This window comes from Myotis daubentonii, chromosome 3 (genome assembly GCF_963259705.1).
Source record: "Myotis daubentonii chromosome 3, mMyoDau2.1, whole genome shotgun sequence".
NCBI classification, from domain to species: Eukaryota; Metazoa; Chordata; class Mammalia; order Chiroptera; family Vespertilionidae; genus Myotis; species Myotis daubentonii.
This window is the reverse complement of record NC_081842.1, coordinates 104,447,846-104,465,509: the sequence shown is the minus strand read 5'-3', so window position 1 is coordinate 104,465,509 and position 17,664 is coordinate 104,447,846. Positions and strand designations below refer to the sequence as shown.

Sequence of the window (17,664 nt, the reverse complement as noted above, 5' to 3'; positions counted from 1 at the left end):
AAAAAAATGATTGATTGTCTGTAGTTAGCTGGCTGTTTGTGCTGGCCCATCCTTAGGTTCTGCTTTTGTAACATTGAGGCATTTAGAGGCTTAGTTTGGTTTTCTTATGTAGGTGCCAGGACATTAGAGCCACCTCACTCTAATGACCTCCTTGTTAAATTGATTGGACAATTACAGACCCCAAAGTCATGGATGGAGTAGTGATTCAGAATATACTTATTATGTTAAGTATTCAAACAGATTTATCGTTCACTTATTTATTCTTTCAACGATCGTTGAAAGCCTGTGTGCTGTGTGCCAGACACAGCTTTATGTGCTTGGCATGAATCTGTGAATAAAATAAAGATTCTTGGCCCCATGGGGCTTACCTTCTGGTAGGGAAAACAGACAATACTTGTTGTAAGTCAGTTACATGGTGCTTTAGGTGATGAGTGCTATGGATTATTGGAAGATTAGGGGTGTTTGTATGAAGGGAGTAGGGTGAGCAGTTCTAGTTTTAAATAGGGTCATCAGAATTTCTCACTGAGAATGTGAAATTTGAGCAAAGACTTAAGGTGGTGATGGAGTTGCCCATGTGGATCCCATGAGAAAGAGCAGTCCAGTCACAGGAACAGACAGTGCCAATTGCCCATTCCCCTGGCATTTTGGAGGAAGGAACTGCAATGAGAACCGCATGACTGGAGTAGAGTGAGCAAAGGGGAAGTGTGTAGGAATGAGCTCAGAAAGGTAATAGGGACCAGATCACATAGGGGCTTGTAGGCCATCATAGAACCTTTGCTTATACTCTGAGTTGGGGAGTTAAGGCAGATTTTGAGCAGGAGTGACATGCTCTCATGTTTTAAGAACCATGTGGCTGCTGTGTTGAAAATGGTCTGCTGGGGGCAAGGGTGGAAGCAGCGGGGAGACCAGATAGATCCAAGGTTAGGAGCTACTGTAATGTCTAAGCCTGAGATTCTGGTGGTGGTCTTGGCCTGAGGTGGTAGTGACTAGTGGGCAGATTCTGGATGCATTTTGGTGCAATTTAGAATACCAGATTAAAAAGTTCTCAGGATTTAAGGCTTCCAGTAGCACCTGTGTGAATCCTTGTTTGAGGAAAATCTGATATGGTTGAGAGATATCTAATCATGGTTCCATGTTTTTCCTTCTGAGGCTTTGTGTGTGCATGCATACAAGGCATGTCTCTCCAGGCCAGTGGTTAGCAGTCACGTACAACAGGCAGCTAACTGAGCTGGTGCTAGTTTAGAATAGAAAGTTAAGCAGCACTAAATGAAACTATCTGGTCCTTAAGCCTGCCTCACACATCTCCTCTTGATTAAGCCAGACATATTTTTATTAAAAACATATGCTGTCACTCAATTAAAGTTTCTTGTAATAATGTGATGGTAAAAGAAAGATAAGATTCAATTTTCCCATCCCTTTTCTCTCATGATCTCATTTGTGCCCCTTCATTCTTAGACTCTGAGACTACTGAAATCGTCATGTAGTTTGACCCTAGATTTTCAAATAATTGACTTGAAAATGTATAGTCAGTTTGAGGTGTCTTCTGGTGTGTGTGCAGTCATTTTCTGTGCAGATTGTTACTCCAGTCACCTCATGTGCTTGGAGGATACTTGGTTGTCACAGAGCTGCATTTCCTGTAGCAGGCTCTTTTGAAAACTCACCAGAGCAGTGGCTCACTGAAGTATTAGGTAGAGTACACACAGTTAGGTAGCGTGGCATGGCAGGTCTCCGGGACACTTCAGTTTTCATCTCAGTTCACATGCTATGAATAGTTATGAACTATTTTGTTCTGAAGCTTCCTGCCTAACCACAGTGGTGATTTTGGTCAGCTGATTTTTTTTTTTTTCATTTTACACTTGCAGCAATTACTTATGAGGAATAAGTATATATTCTCATTCTTGTGCTGTGGACAGCATTACCCTTTTGGTTACTAAGACCATTTCTTGGCTTGGAGTGAGGGGAGCAGAAAGTAGCTTCATTTACTCAAACCTTTCCCTTTGATACTTTCAATGTGTGTTTTAGGAACTCTATAACGCAGTGATGTGGCAGGGGCAAGGTTTTCGTTTTTGCAGCCTGGGCTAGTTTTAATGTGTGTGACCTTGGGAAGAAAAGTTCCTGTGTCTACCAGGAAGAGATCTTTTTAAGGAGAGTACAAGTGGTAGCTCTGTATTTTTAGACCACATTTTTATGTGGCATTTATACTTCGTGGCATGGTGTCAGGGAAAGTTATCTTCCTAGTCTAGGATTGAAAGGCAGTATTCCAGTGTTGGCACTAGCTTAGTGAACCTCACTCTTCTCACCTGTAAACAGGCATGAAGACCCACACCTGCTGTCTGCCACAGAATTGGTAAGATCAAGTGAGCCAAGATGTATGAGAGAACTTTGCAAGTTCCAAACATTCCTTTAGTTGTAGGTCATTGTGTTGTGTGGTTATCACAGAGCTGTGCCTAAGAACCTTTCATTTCTGTCTTTAGATTGCTGTGGGGTTTTGGGTTAGTTGAGTGAGTCAGTGTTCTTGAATATAAAATAGGGGTGTGCCTAGGGGCTGTCAAGGAAGGAAGACTCAAATTATGTTCTCTAGAAACAATTCTCGTTTGAAAATCCTATGATTTATGTGTTTGTGTGGGGGGAATTTTTGCTCATTACCTTCTCCCAACCTAATTGGTTAAAAATATTCAAACTTACAGAAAAGTTAAAAGGATAGTATAAGGAACACCCATGTACCATACAGCTAGAGTCTATAATTGTCAACATTTTGCCACGTTCACTTGATCTCTTTCTATACATTTATATATTGGTTTTTAAACTTTAATTTTTGCGTCTTTTGGTGTGCTTTCAACAGTTCTCTTCAGAGTACAGCAAAGTTAGTCTCTAGGCTGTAGTAGGAGGGGTTAAGTTGGAGCTCTTACATCCTTCTCATTAATCAATACCTTTTCTTGACCAGGATGAACTCACTGCTGTGAATGTAAAGCAAGGCTTCAGCAATCAGCCGGCCTTTACAGGAGACGAACATGGTTCAGCCAGAAATATTGTAATTAATCCATCAAAGGTATGCTAATTATCTGTGTCCCCGAACTTCTGGAAGTATGTGTATGTGATTCCCTGGGTAGTTAATGTTGATAAAGTACTGTTGTTTAAACCACAATCCATATTCAAATTCCTCCAAATATCCTGTAAGCTGTCCTGTCCTAGGATCCAGTCAGGCCGTCCTGTCCCCTTAGTCCAGCGGTTCTCAACCTGTGGGTCGCGACCCCTTTGGCGGTCGAACGACCCTTTCACAGGGGTCACCTAAGACCATCCTGCATATCAGATATTTACATTACAATTCATAACAGTAGCAACATTACAGTTATGAAGTAGCAACGAAAATAATTTTATGGTTGGGCCACAACATGAGGAAATGTATTTAAAGGACCAGAAGGTTGAGAACACTGCCTTAGTCTCTTCTAATCTTCAGCTCTGCTCTCCAGCTTTCCTTGTCCTGTTGTATTTTTGAGGGGCTTTCAGGAATGCCGTCTTAGAAGAGTCTAGTTATTTTTCTTGTATTTTAGGACTTATTCTAGATTTTCCTTGTTGTTTTCTCATGACGGGATTCAGGTTGAATACTTTGGGCAGGAAGACCAAGTTGTATCACATCAGGAGCAAGCAATACCAGTTTGCTCTGTTATCGGTTACACCAGTGGTTCTCAACCTTCTGGCCCTTTAAATACAGTTCCTCATGTTGTGACCCAACCATAAAATTATTTTCGTTGCTACTTCATAACTGTAATGTTGCTACTGTTATGAATTGTAATGTAAATATCTGATATGCAGGATGGTCTTAGGCGACCCCTGTGAAAGGGTCGTTTGACTGCCAAAGGGGTCGCGACCCACAGGTTGAGAACCGCTGGGTTACACTGTTTGATCACTTAGGGTGGAGTCTGCATCTCTGTACATCAAGATGTCAAACTCAAAGGCTATCACGGGGCAAATAAACAACGTTTAAGTTTATGTGGATGGCAAGAAAACAAAAGCTTCAATTTTCATAGAAACATAGGCTTATTTTGATAGAGACATGCTGAATACAAAGGGCTGAAATAAATGAGTAATCCTTAACATAAAACGATAGAACATTTTAAGAAAAATTAATATTTTTTCTTGAACATTAACTTACCAGACACTGAATAACTGCACAAATTAATAAGTGTAATGCAGATAAACCTATTTTTCTTGTTCTCCAAAAGTGAAATATTTCCTATTGTGCACACCAAACAAATCAGTACAAGACTAATGATGTGGCAATCGGCTGCTAAAAATATTCGCTGCTAGTATTAGTGGAGAGAAATGGAGCGCCTGCGCATAAGGCACATAAGGTGCGTAAAGGAAATGAATGCACCACGATTATAATAATCAGTCATTAGCGAACGTTGTAGTTTGTTATTAATAATTATGTATAACAGGATATTGTAAATTAAGTTACAAAATTTTTATTAAAACATTTCTTACATACCTTCATATTGGCTGGGCTGCAAAAATATTCATTATGGGCTGCATGCAGACTGTGGGCCATGAGTTTGACATGCTTGCTGTACATTGTAACAGTAGTTATCTTTTTCCCATAGTAGACACTATACATTGATATTTTGAGACCATATGACTATCCTTTTCCCCAATAGAATTTCATCTTATGATTTTAGATCAATTGATGATTTTTGCTCAGTGATTTTTTTGCTCGTGGATGCAAAATGCTGGTTTTCTTTTTTTTTTTTTTTTTTTTTTTTTAATATTTTATTGATTTTTTACAGAGAGGAAGGGAGAGAGATAGAGAGTTAGAAACATCGATGAGAGAGAATCATCGACCAGTTGCCTCCTGCACACTTCCTACTGGAGATGTGCCCGCAACCAAGGTACATGCCCTTGACCGGAATCGAACCTGGGACCCTTCAGTCCGCAGGCCGACGCTCTATCCACTGAGCCAAACCGGTTACGGCTGGTTTTCTAGTTATTATTCCTCATACATTTATTACTTGGCATTCATTTGTAAAGGACACCACATTTATTAGTATCACTTTTAACCCCTGGATTCTCTTTAAATCTGATGTATTATTTTCATTTTTCTTTTTGATGCTAAATTGTCTTACATTTGGACAGTGGGGTGCCTTTAACCTGCCTCTCAGGTCCTTTCTTTTGAGCACTTCCTCAGTTTGACACAGTACCATATTCTAGGTTCATGTCCTTTCCCTGCCCCAGCTCATATCTGAATGCTTGGCATGGTCTTGCTACTGGAGTATCATGACTTCTAGGCCCTTTAAGTGGACAGAGATGGGAAACACGGTTCAATTTCTTTTTTCCCCTCTTTTCACTCCCTCCCTCCCTCCCTCCCTCCCTCCCTCCTTCCCTCCTTTCTCCCCCTTCTTCCTTCCTGCCTCCTCCTTCCCCAAACTCCTTACTCCTTCCCTTCCTCCTCCGCTCCCTTCCATCAGTTCTAACTCAATACCACAGGGTTTTTTTCTTTTTCCTGTTTCATCTGTGTATCTCCTTTCCCCCAAAGTGAGAATCCTCCATCTTAGCAATAGATATCAATATATTTATTCATTTACTCTATCTTGCAATACACATAAAAAGTTTCAGAATAAACTATACTGAAGTCTCCAATAACAAAATTATTATGTAAACATTTTAATTTTTCTACAATACCTCTCTTCTTACACTAACTTTCATTAAGAGTATATAGCCAACTGGAGTCCCAGCTGGTTACAAGCCCAGTCCTGCAGTCTCCCGCTTCTCTCCTTTCAGTATCATAGATGCCGCTGTGTTCTTAAGGACTTCCTGTCGGGTGGAGCAGCTGTGGCCATCTCCCAGCCGGTGGTATCCCCCATGGAGCGGGTGGAGCTGTGGCTGCAGTTGCACCCTGTCAGCAAGTCCCGGCAGATAAGCAAATGCCAGGGCATTGTAGGCTACCTGGGTCCCATCCCCAAGGAGCAGGGAGCCCTGTCCTTCTGGCTGGTAACAGATCCTTTCCCACTCGGGCTCTCAACTTTGTCTCCGAAGATAAATACAAGCACATTGTCCTGGGGGCTGTGGACACGAGAACCCAATTCTGGAGCTACTTGCAGGGAATCGGCATCAGGTGGTGCCACTGGGCTCCCCCCTCCCCCCTTTGTGTTTTGTGTACCTTGATTTTGCCTGTAGTGGTCTAGCAGCTGTTGTGGGCAAAGCTGGAGTGAGAGGGAAGTCAGAGTCTCTGGTGACTGCCTGGTTCAGATCTCCAAATCCAGTGAGATGAAGGGTTGTACAGAGCTTCAGGGTGACTGTAGGGTACTGTCACCCACCGAGCTGCCTGCTTCGGCACCTGTGGCACTGCAAAGGGAATGCTCCAGATCTCCAGAATGCCCACGTCTTCCTCAGCTGGTCACTGCACAGTCCTGCCCTGGCGATGGCAGGGGTGACTTCATCTCTGTTTCACAAGGTTCCTTGCAGCCTGATGATGCAGTCAGCAGGGAGGAACTGATGTCATGTTCACAGAGTGCTGGGCTGCTGGAGGAAGATTGCTCCTGGCTAAGGAGGCAAAGCTTTTACAAGGATGCATCATCTAGTATTCTCAGAGGCATGGGTGGTGCTTTTGTACTTGTCTTGTACGATGAAATCAAGAAGTTCCTATACATTATTTCCTAGTCCCCCACCCCCGTGAGCAGGCCTGCTGTATTATGTAGCATACTAGTGGCCTGGTGCACGAAATTTGCACATTAAAAGGGAATTAATTAGAGGAAATATTTTAATATTGCTATTTGCCCTTTCTCTATAATAGAAGTGTGAGTGATGAAAGGAAATTAGTAAAATGTATATGAAAAATAATATAAATTTATTAATAAATAAACAGTAACAAAAGGATATAACAACAGAGGCATGATATAAAAACAACAAAAACATGATTTGAAAACAAAAAAAATGATATAAAACAACAAAAACATGATATAAAGACAACAGTGATGCAAACAACAACTGATAAAGTGATTAAACTTATTCTAATATCTCCTTGTACACCATATTAAGAGTGGAAACACTTTCGGAGTGCTTGACTAATTTCCCTTGTGATGAAGTATTTAGAACTTTAACTTTAACGTCACATGCTCTTTGAACTCAAGAGAAAGCAACATATAACTGACCACGTGTGAGAACGGGTTCAGGTAGGAATATTCCTACTCTGTCTAGAGTTTGTCCTTGTGATTTATTAATAGTCATCACAAATGCTGGCATCACGGGAAACTGTCGTCAAATCAATTTAAATGGGAGCCCAGTGTCAGATGGGGACAAATCATTCCTGGAATCAGAACAACCTCTCCCTCTGCAGATCCTGTTAATACTTCAGCTTCGATAATGTTAGGTCACAATCTTTTGATAATAAATCGGTACCATTACAAAGACCCCATTTACTATTAAGATTTTTCAATAGCATGATGATTGCACCCACTTTCAATTTTAATTTATGACATAGCATTCCCAAAGAAGTAATACTATTAAGAAATTCGATGGCAAAATTTTCCTTTTCAGCATCATCTGTTGAATCAATGGAATCATCACTCAAATATGTGTGAAAATCTCCATCGAGTATATCTGAAATTTCTTCATTTAATTTTTTAATGTGCCCATTTTTTGGATGAAGAATTGCATATATATATATATATATATATATATATATATATATATATATATATATAAATATTTGATTTTTCACAGAGAGGAAGGGAGAGGGATAGAGAGTTAGAAACATCGATGAGAGAGGAACATTGATCAGCTGCCTCCTGCACACCTCCTACTGGGGATGTGCTCGCAATCAAGGTACATGCCCTTGGCCGGAATCGAACCTGGGATCTTTCAGACCGCAGGCCGACGCTCTGTCCACTGAGCCAAATCAGTTAGGACTAGATATATTTTTAATATTATCTATAGATATACTATTTCCAAAGGCAGCTTCAATAATAGATCCATTACAAATCATTTCATAGGGGAGTTCAAGAATATCCATTCCTAAATGAAAACTGCTATCAAGTTTGCCATCTCCAAGTTTTACTAACCATTCACTATAAGCAGAATCCTCTGATCTCATATTTGTTGTAAGAGACAACTTTCTGAAACATCCCCAAACATTACAGTACTATAAACTTGTTTGTACTATGGCCGATCGCATAGCATGCGGCGCAATACTGAGATGTTGTTGAAAATCCCAAGATGGAGAACTTTCCACCAAATACAACATTCAGATTCATAATTTCTCTTAATAATCTGTCTATGGCATTTATAGCATGACTGGATGCCATGGTGCATTCATCAATAATGAGAAGTTGGGCCTTTTTAATAGTTTTAGCAACTTCACTGTTTATATCGAGTCTAGAAATTGAAGTTTCCTTTAATGGAATTGGTAATTTATATTGGGAATGAAAGGTTATTCCACCAAGAAGTAAATTTGCAGCAATTCCTAGATGCTGTGGGTAAAACAGTACCACCACGACCTCTAATATAATGTATTAAAACTTTATACAGATAGGCAGGTGAATAGGATTCCTAGCTGGCAGGCCCCTGACAGCAAGCTGGCTGACTACCTGTTGATTCCGTGAGGAATGGGGCTCGCTCCTCCCTCCTGTCAGGGTCTGGTTTGAAGACCGGCCACACTCCCTGTTGGGCCAGACCCAGAGTTCCACCACGCAGTGGCCTTCGCCTCAGCAACCCAGGACTGACTGCTGCTGGGCGCGCTCATGGCGCTCCGAGGGTGGGTTCTTCCCTCAGGCCTCCTGGGAAGCAGCTCTGGGAGGGCCCAGCCATTGCCAAGATGACCCCTGCAGGACTCACTTCCTTCCCGTTGGTGGAGCCTCGGATGTGACGCCGTTACACCCAGGGTTTTATATAAATAGATCTTGAGCATTCTTGGCAGTCTGTGCACTCTCAGTGGCAACTATTTACTGATTCCAAGTGGGAAGCAATAATATTGATCTGAACAGTTTTCTCTTAAATCCATTTCCATGATGATGATGGGAATCAATTATATTTTTTATTTCAGTCACTCCTGATAAACAACAAATTGGAAGAAATAATAAATATCTGAAAAATAAAAATATACAATCAGAATGTTGTGTTAAAATTTTCTTGAATTAAATGTGTGCTTTTTTCTGTGTGGTTATGTAATAATTAGATATAAAGATATAATTATTTTAATTTAAAAAAAATATAGATATTTAAATATATTTTATTGACGAGGAAGGGAGAGAGACAGAGAGTCAGAAACATTGATGAGAGAGAAACATCGATCAGCTGCCTCCTACACATCCCCCACTGGGGATATGCCTGCAACCAAGGCACACGCCCCCGACCGGAACCGAACCCGGGACCCCCTAGTCCACAGGCCTACACTCTATCCACTGAGCCAAACCGGCTTCAGCTAAAATATATTTTTATTGATTTCAGAGAGGAAGGGAGAGATAGAAACATCAATGATGAGAGAGAATCCTTGATTGGCTGCCTCCTGCACCCCCCACATTGGGGATTGAACTCGCAACCTGGGCATGTGCCCTAACCAGGAATCGAACCGCGACCTCCTGGTTCATAGGTTGATGCTCACTGAGCCACATCAGCTGGGCTGATGTTTAAGAAATTTTTGAGTTACTTCTATTTTTCAAATATTAAAATATTTTTATTAAATTGAAGGCATTTTACATACTAACAAAAAGAAATCAAACATGTATACAAATTTCTATGCTTTTTCCCTCTTTCTCAGACATATCCATTATTAAAGGATCTGTTTTTATGTGCCTATATGACAAACACATGTAATGATAATTTGCTATCAACTGAAATATTATTTAAATGATGTGAAAGAAAACAGAAGCATTTTCCACAGATGATCCTATTGACTAAAAATGCTTTTAGTTTTGTCTTTTTCCAATCTTGACAACTTTTAACACTGCAACCACAATACTATATGTTGTAATTTATGTTCTACTTTTTTTTATTGTAGTAAAATATACATGACATAAAACTTACTATTTCAACATTTTAAAATGTATAGTTCTTTGGCATTTAAGTACATTCACCATGTTGTGCAACTATCAGCACTATCCATCTCTAAAACTATTTCATCTTCCATAACATATACTGTTAAAAAATGAAACATTTTTGTATGTACTTTTCCTTGAGGCTGAAATATTCGTATTAATAATAATTAATGGATAGATAACATTTCATCATTTATGTGCTATAATGGACCGAAGGTGCTAGGCTGTTGCCAGTTTCTTATGGTTATTAATACAGGTTGTAGTCACAGTTGAACATGTAGCTTTTGTTCTTTAGTATAAATTTCTAGAAGAATATTGCTTCCCCAGAGGGTACATTAGTCTTCTGGAGCTGCAATAATGAAATACCACAGACTGGGTGGCTTAAACTAGAGAAATTTGATTTTCTGAGATCATTTGTTTTCTCACAGTTCCGGAGGCTGGAAGTCCAAGATCAAGGTGTCAGCAGGTGTAATTTCTCCCGAGGCTTCTCTCCCTTGGTGTGCACATGCTGCCCTCTTGCTGTGTCTTCACCTAGTTCTATCACTGTGTGCATGCATCTCTGGTGCTTCTTCCCCTTCTTATAGTGACACTAGTCTTATAGGACTAGGGTGCCACCCTTATGACCTCATTTAACCTTACCTCTTCTAAGGACCTGTCTCCAAAGACTGTTAGGCTTCAACAACTGAATTTTGGGAATACACAATTGACTTCATAACAGAGAATATGAATGATTTGTGTCTCTTTATTTGAACTTCCAAATAGTTCTGTTTTATCAGGTTTTATGCCAATTTAAATAACAGTAAATAAAAATATCACCCATCACAACTTCTGCCACTGTCATACTTGCTGTGAAATTTATTCAAGAAATCAAATCTTCTGAGGGGAATTTATCTCATGAAATGTGTGAATTCTAGTGTGTAGCCTCTAAACTGTCTCCATTTTCTTATTGAATAAATTATTTACAAAATATCTTTGGATGGATGGAAACAAATTTTAAATTAAACCTTATCTCATACCTTGTTTGAGAGAGTACAAATTGTTATAAATCTTATGGAGGTCAATTTAGCAATACTGATTAAAATTAAAGAATCATAAAATCTGGATTCTGGAAATCTATCTGAAAGCTATAGTTGTACATGTATGAAGTAATAAATAGGGAAAGTGATTTGTAACAGCAAAAGTTTGGAACAAACACTCCAAATGTCCATTAATTAACAGGTGCTTGATTAAATGAATGTGGTACATCCACACAGTACATTCTTAATGTCTGTAAACATGAATGAGGAAGCTTTCCATATACAGAGATGGAAGGCTCTCAGGCATTTACTAATTATACAGAAGGAGGTGTGCCTATAAGCATGTGTGTATTCACATGAAGAAACACTGGAAACACATAGGAAACTAATCAGAGTTGGTTACTTGATGGTAGGCATTGGGACTTGGGAATAAGGCTCTTTATATTTCTTGATTTGGGAATAATGTGAATATATTGCTGTTACAATAAAATAAAATGTGTGATCATGTTTTGATTTTTTTTTTTTTTGTAAGTCCCAATGTGCCTTTTATTCTACCTTGCTTTTTTGGAAAGTTTGACTTTGTTTACAGTATGTGGTTGTTCACCAGGTATGTTAGGGAGTATAACATACATACAGTCACCATGTCCCATTGCTATCAAGTACATAGAAGAAAGTAAAATTGTAAAGCAGGTTTCTCAGACTAGTTTTTTAAAACATAATTTATGCCTTGGTTTATGATGATTAAAACACTCATACATAATTGCAAATAAGAAACCTTTTAAATGTAAAACAGTCGACATAAGTAGGTGTTTTGTGCCCATGGTCCAAAGACCAAACATTGAAAATCTTTAAATTAAACAATTTGTGGCCCTGGCCATTGTGGCTCAGTTGGTTGAGTATTATCCTATGCACTGAGAAGTTGCAGGTTCGATTCCTGGTCACAGCACATGCCCAGGTTGTGGACTCGATCCTCACTCAGGGTGCCTGCAGGGGGCAGCCGATCAATGTTTCTCTCTCATATGGATGCTCCCCCCCCCCCCACCCGCCCACATCCCCGTCTCTCTAAAATCAATAAAACCACATTTAAAAAATTAAACAATTTGTCATTATTAGTTGCTTGTTTTCAGACAACTGGTTTTTGCTAAGTTTTTGCATTTGTTTAATTTTCTGTTTGGGCATTATGCAAATATTTGCTTAAAAAAACACTGTGGGGTTGATTTTTTTAAAAAAGTAAAACTTAGACTTCTTTTTCCTAATTACTCTAATTTTTATTACCATTTTACATCACCAAACCAAAACCAGACTTCCTTTTATTGTACATTAATCACAAGGATCAAAGATTTACAATTCACATAAAAAAATGCAGTACCAGCTCTTCACCCTGGTAGATAAATTTGGCTAATTGCTTACACCTGTTTCAACCTATAGACTAATTGTTTGGCTTATGAGCATTAACTAAGATAATGATTCTCATTTTGCTTCACAAGAGTAGGTGTTTTAATTTTAATCATGGTTGCCACTATCTGCTAACCCTATTGGGTGTATTTATTAGCAACTATCTATATATAGAAAAGCCCAAGTGACCAAATAACTGGTCAACTGGTTATAGGACATGCACTGGCCACCAGGGGGCTCAATGCAGGAGCTGCCCCCTGGTGGTCAGTAAGCTCCTACAGCAGGAGCGCCACTCAGCTGACTGATGGATGCCAGATGCAGGGCGCCACTGTGGCAGCACAAGCCTCTCCCGATCGGGACTGATTGGGTGCAAGCCTACGGCAGGCACAGAGGGGCTGGGTGAGCAGAAACAGCAGGCAGGAGCAGCAGACGGTGTTGGACTGCTGGTTTTGGCCCGATCCCTGCAGGCCATGCTGAGGGACCCCACCGGTGAACGAATCTGTGCACCAGTCCTCTAGTTACTAATAAACTTGCATCATGTTATTTAAAGAATTCTCAGGGAATGAAATGTGATACTTTAATAGGATTCTTTGAAATTCCAACAGGATTTTGTGGATTTGTTGAATTTTTATTTATTTATTTAAATAATTTTTTTTTATTGATTTCAGAGAGGAAGGGTGAGGGAGAGAGAGATAGAAACATCAATGATGAGAGAGAATCATTGATTGGCTGCCTCCTGAAAGCCCCCTACTGGGAATCAAGCCCACAACCCAGGCATGTGCCCTTGACCGGAATTGAACCTGGGACCTTTCAGTCCGCAGGCCGATGCTCTATCCATTGAGCAAAACTGGCTAGGGCGATTTGTTGAATTTTTAGATACTATTTTATCTCTTTCCTTGTTGTCTTTCTCCTTCCTTTGTCCTCTTTTAATTTGGTTGATATGAAAATGCTGCAGTAATCACAGGAGCTTCCTTTGCTGCTTTACTCCTTTCAAATCAGGTGACAGTAGCTTTCTCTTGAAACACTTGTGCTCATGAAATTGGCAGCCCAATCTAAAATGTTGAATAGTTAATTTAATTGACTCTTATAATTTTCCATTTAAATAAGTTCAATTTCTCTAGATTCTTTTTTAAAAAAGCACTGAGTGTAAATACAGAGTTTGCTTTCCAAAAATACGTGCTATTAAGATGAAACAAGAAAAAGAATAATTACGCTGTGATTGATTAGTAGGCTTTCTGTGCAACACCTCTCAGGAAAAATACTCTCTTCAATGGGTGTGCAGTATGAAAAAGGAAAGTACAGCCGAAGATTAAAGCAGAACCCATTCCCTTGACATTCAGGATGCAATTCATTTAATCTTAACAGGATTTCAAAGGTCTTTTCTTTTTCTTGAACTACTTGTTCATAAGAACAAAGGTGCTGTGGCAGTTTTTGCATTATGTTAGTCAAGGAAATCACAACTCTTGACTTCAAGGACTTAAATTGCCACTTCATTGTCTGATGGGCTGTTTGAAGATAAAGATACAATAGTAATATACATTACTAACATAATTATTTTAAAATTTTTTCTCTTGTTTCCTCAGATTGGAGCTTATTTTAGCAGCATATTAGCTGAGAAACTAAAGCTGAACACTTTCCAGGACACCGGAAAGAAGAAACCACAAGTTAATGCTAAAGATAATTATTGGCTGGTTACCCCTCGATCGCAGAGTGCAATTCATAGTTGGTTCTCTGAATTAGCAGGAAATAAGCCACTTGCTATTTTGGCAAAAAAGGTATAAGTTTTTCTTACATTATTTTAATTATGATCCTATAGAAATGAAGATGTTTGACATAATGTTCAAGTATATACAGTGGAATCTCGGTTCTCGGTTTTAATTTGTTCCAGAAGGCTATTTCAGAAGTAATTTGTTTGAAAATGGAATAATTTTTTCCCCATTAGAAATAATGTAAATGGAATCAATCCATTCCAAACCCCCAAATAATTCCCCGTTTTACCCTTTCTTATAAACAATGCATGTCTAATGCAGCATCTTTGCTTGTTCATATATCACTGCCTCCGAACTGGCTAAACTGCTTTGTCTTTATCCAAATCAACAACAGGTTTTCTGCCTCTTCAGTTGCCTGTGATCATTGTTTCTTTCATACCTTTAGCAACATTAGCATCCTTGATGGCCTCTTTATGTTTTAAAATTGTGTTAATGATTGATTTCACTAGCAAACACAGCATTCTCTCCTTTGTCATGTTGAGGTATCAGGAAGCAAGGGTTATCAGGTCAAAAACCTAAGTTTAGTTTCACAACCTAGACATTTTTTCTGTGAACAACTTGGTTGAGAACCGAATTATTCTAGATGGGAGACTCACATGAGGTTTGACCATATTTCTTTTCCCCAGTTTTCTCCCCAACTCAAAGTTTCAGTGCAGGTATACTGCACCAGGTGTGTGCTATACATGCTGTTTCCTCCTTATTTTGATGGGATGTGGTGCTTAGGACATCCATAGACCTAAACATCCACACAGTTCATGTGGACTTTAGGTAGAAACGGCTCTTAAATAAAAAACAGGACATAAGACGTTATTTCTATTACATTTTCAGTTTTCTTAGCCCGGGATGTTGGAAGTGTGTTATGTAGAAACTAGAGGCCCAATGCATGAAATTCATGCAAGAGTAGGCCTTCCTTCCCCCGGCTGCCAGCACCGGCTTCCCTCTGGTACCCGGGACCCAGGCTTCCCTCCAGCTGCCGGCAGACACCTGGGACCTGGGCTTCCCTCACAGCCCCAGCTTCGTCTGGAAGGATGGAAGGACGTCGGGAAGGACATGTAGTCTAATGAGCATATTACGCTTTTATTATTATGGATACTTGTTTAATGTTACTTCCTTGCCTTGGAAGGTAACCATCCAAAAGATTTAAGCTAAGTCTCCTTTCTAACCAGTGGGATAAAGATAGTGATAGTGATTCTGTGTGTGCTTGAAAAATGTCTTTGAAAAAGTTTTAGAGCAAAATGGGCATGTTTGCTTATAGCTCCTGGCTTTTTGGAGTAGGAGTGGGGTGAGAGGGAGAGTCCTTTTAAAATCTTGCCTTTGGTCATTTTCCTCAAGTGGGAAATAATACATAGATTAACAATCTTAACAATATAAACTGTCTTTTGAAATTTAGATGAGAGCTAGAAACCTCCCTGATCGTCTTGATCTCTAGCTTCTTGCACACCTTTCAAAGAATCTGACAGGTCTTCTCATCTCCCCTGAAACCCTTTAGTTTTAAGGGTGCCCATCTTCGCTCCTGATGGTAAGATTTCTTTGTATGGCTTGGTGCAGACCTCAGAGGAGAGCTCCTTTGTTCGTTCTTAAAGCAGCTCTTTGAAAAGAGTACCCACAGCTCCCATTGCCTTTATTTTGCCTGAGAGTCATAGCTTTGTGTTGCCTTCCATGGATTTCAGTGGTTAAAGGCAACTAAATCCTTGAAAAGCACAACAGTCAGCATAACCACCTCTTGCTACTCAGGTAGTGCCTGTCTCAACACAGCCTGAATCATGTGGCGTTTCTTTTCCAGTGGTGATCATGTGCTATGTGTGTGTGTGGGGGGGTGTGTGTGTGGAGGGCACCGGGGGAGAGACCTCGGTTCTTGTCTTCTTGAAAGAAAAATTTCAATCAAGACACAAAGTGTAGAAAAGCAAGCAAGAATTCATTGACAGCAGCAAAAACACACTTAGGACAGTGAAACAAGGGAGGGCTTAGAAGAAGGAACAGGAGAGCCTAGGCTGGGCTGACTTAGATCACTGGGAAGTCAGAGAAAGGGGGCCCTTGGAGATAGGTTCAAGGGGTTAACCCAGGACTAGCTGCCATTGCCCATTGCTCCCATGGTTGCAAGTCTCATGGGGTCCCTTGGAGCAGTGGTCGTCAACCTTTCAAACCTCATGGACCACCAGTGGTCCACAGACCACTGATTGGCGACCCACCGACCGACCGACAGACCGTTGCCTTAGAGGTTAGGGGATACATAGTGGGAAGTAGGAGGGGCCAGGGAGGGGAAGTGGAGAGGGGGAAGGGAATGGCACCGGCATGCTCCCTGGAGAGAGAGGGCACTGGGACCTTCATTTTTAGGGGTTTTTAAGGCTGGGCATTTAAGGGGATCAATAGACTATTCATCAGCCTTATGCTGATGTACAAAATGAGATATATTCTCTCTGTCCTTGGGTATGGCTGGCAAACTGCACTAGTTGGATTTCTGTTATTTGTCTCCCAGAGTGGGGTGATTTAAGCTACTTACTCTCTGGTTGGGGAGGAGAAGTGCAAACCATTTACTCTTAAGTGTCCTTGGTTTAGGGAAGATAGGATTTAATTAGGTGGCCACAAACTACTGTTTAACTCTCTGTCTCAGTTTTCCTATTTTGCTTGTCCTGGAATTTTCCTAGCTTCTTACTATTCTATAACACATGTACCACTTGGGCCCACTGTGGCCTATGCAAGGTATCTGGAGGCCAGACAAGTCAAAGGACATCCTTCCATAGTCGATAGTCATTGGCTTTCTAACAATAGTCCATACCCTCCATGTCAGATAGTATCTCCAACTCCTACATGACCAGACTGACATCTTTCTTTCTAGGTTTTCCTTTTTAAAACCTTTCGGAATACATTTTGTGGATGTATCCTGGAAGGAAGTACTGGTGAGGATTTGAGGCCCTTGCTTTAGGGGTGCAGTGGTCTCATCTTTTAGATGGGAGATGGATTAGGGTGCAGTGTAGTAGCCATTGTTCTTCTCTCTTTATTAGGAGCTGCCTCTGGCCAAGTCAGGTGTTCCTCAAGTAAGTCCTAGCATTAATTTTTTGCAAGGTTAAAAATACTTTCTTGACAGGAAACCAAGATGGCGGTATAGGTAAACACCGGAAATTGCTGCCTCGCACAACCATTTCAAAAATACAACTAAAAGACAAAACGGACATCATCCAGAACCACAGGAAGGCTGGCTGAGTGGAAATTCTACAACTAGAAGGAAAGAGAAGAGCACTCTGAGACTCAGAGGAGGTGCGGAAGTAAAGTGCAGAAGGAGGCGCACATGGAAAGGGCTGGCAACTGAGGACACGGTTGTCTTTTTCAATCCGGAGGGAGTCTCAAGCTCCCAACTGCTTTGAACTGCAGTTCCAGGCAAGTCTCTGGGGGACCCAGACTCATATGGGGAGAAACTGGACTATCTGGCATCGGTCGGAACTCGAAGGTGGCTTTCTCTCA

The 17,664-nt window shown here is 40.4% G+C and overlaps 1 protein-coding gene across 2 annotated transcripts in view; it reads left to right on the top strand.

Annotated features, from left to right (window-relative positions):
• MED12L (mediator complex subunit 12L) overlaps positions 1 to 17,664 on the top strand; it is a 394,672-nt gene that overhangs the window by 45,064 nt on the left and 331,944 nt on the right. The window contains exons 3-4 of one of the 2 annotated variants that reach the window (XM_059688122.1): positions 2,945 to 3,049; positions 14,020 to 14,211. In XM_059688122.1, coding sequence (XP_059544105.1) covers positions 2,945 to 3,049; positions 14,020 to 14,211 — 297 coding nt within the window. The remainder of the gene's footprint in view (positions 1 to 2,944; positions 3,050 to 14,019; positions 14,212 to 17,664) is intronic. The other variant, XM_059688123.1, reaches the window with a different exon arrangement.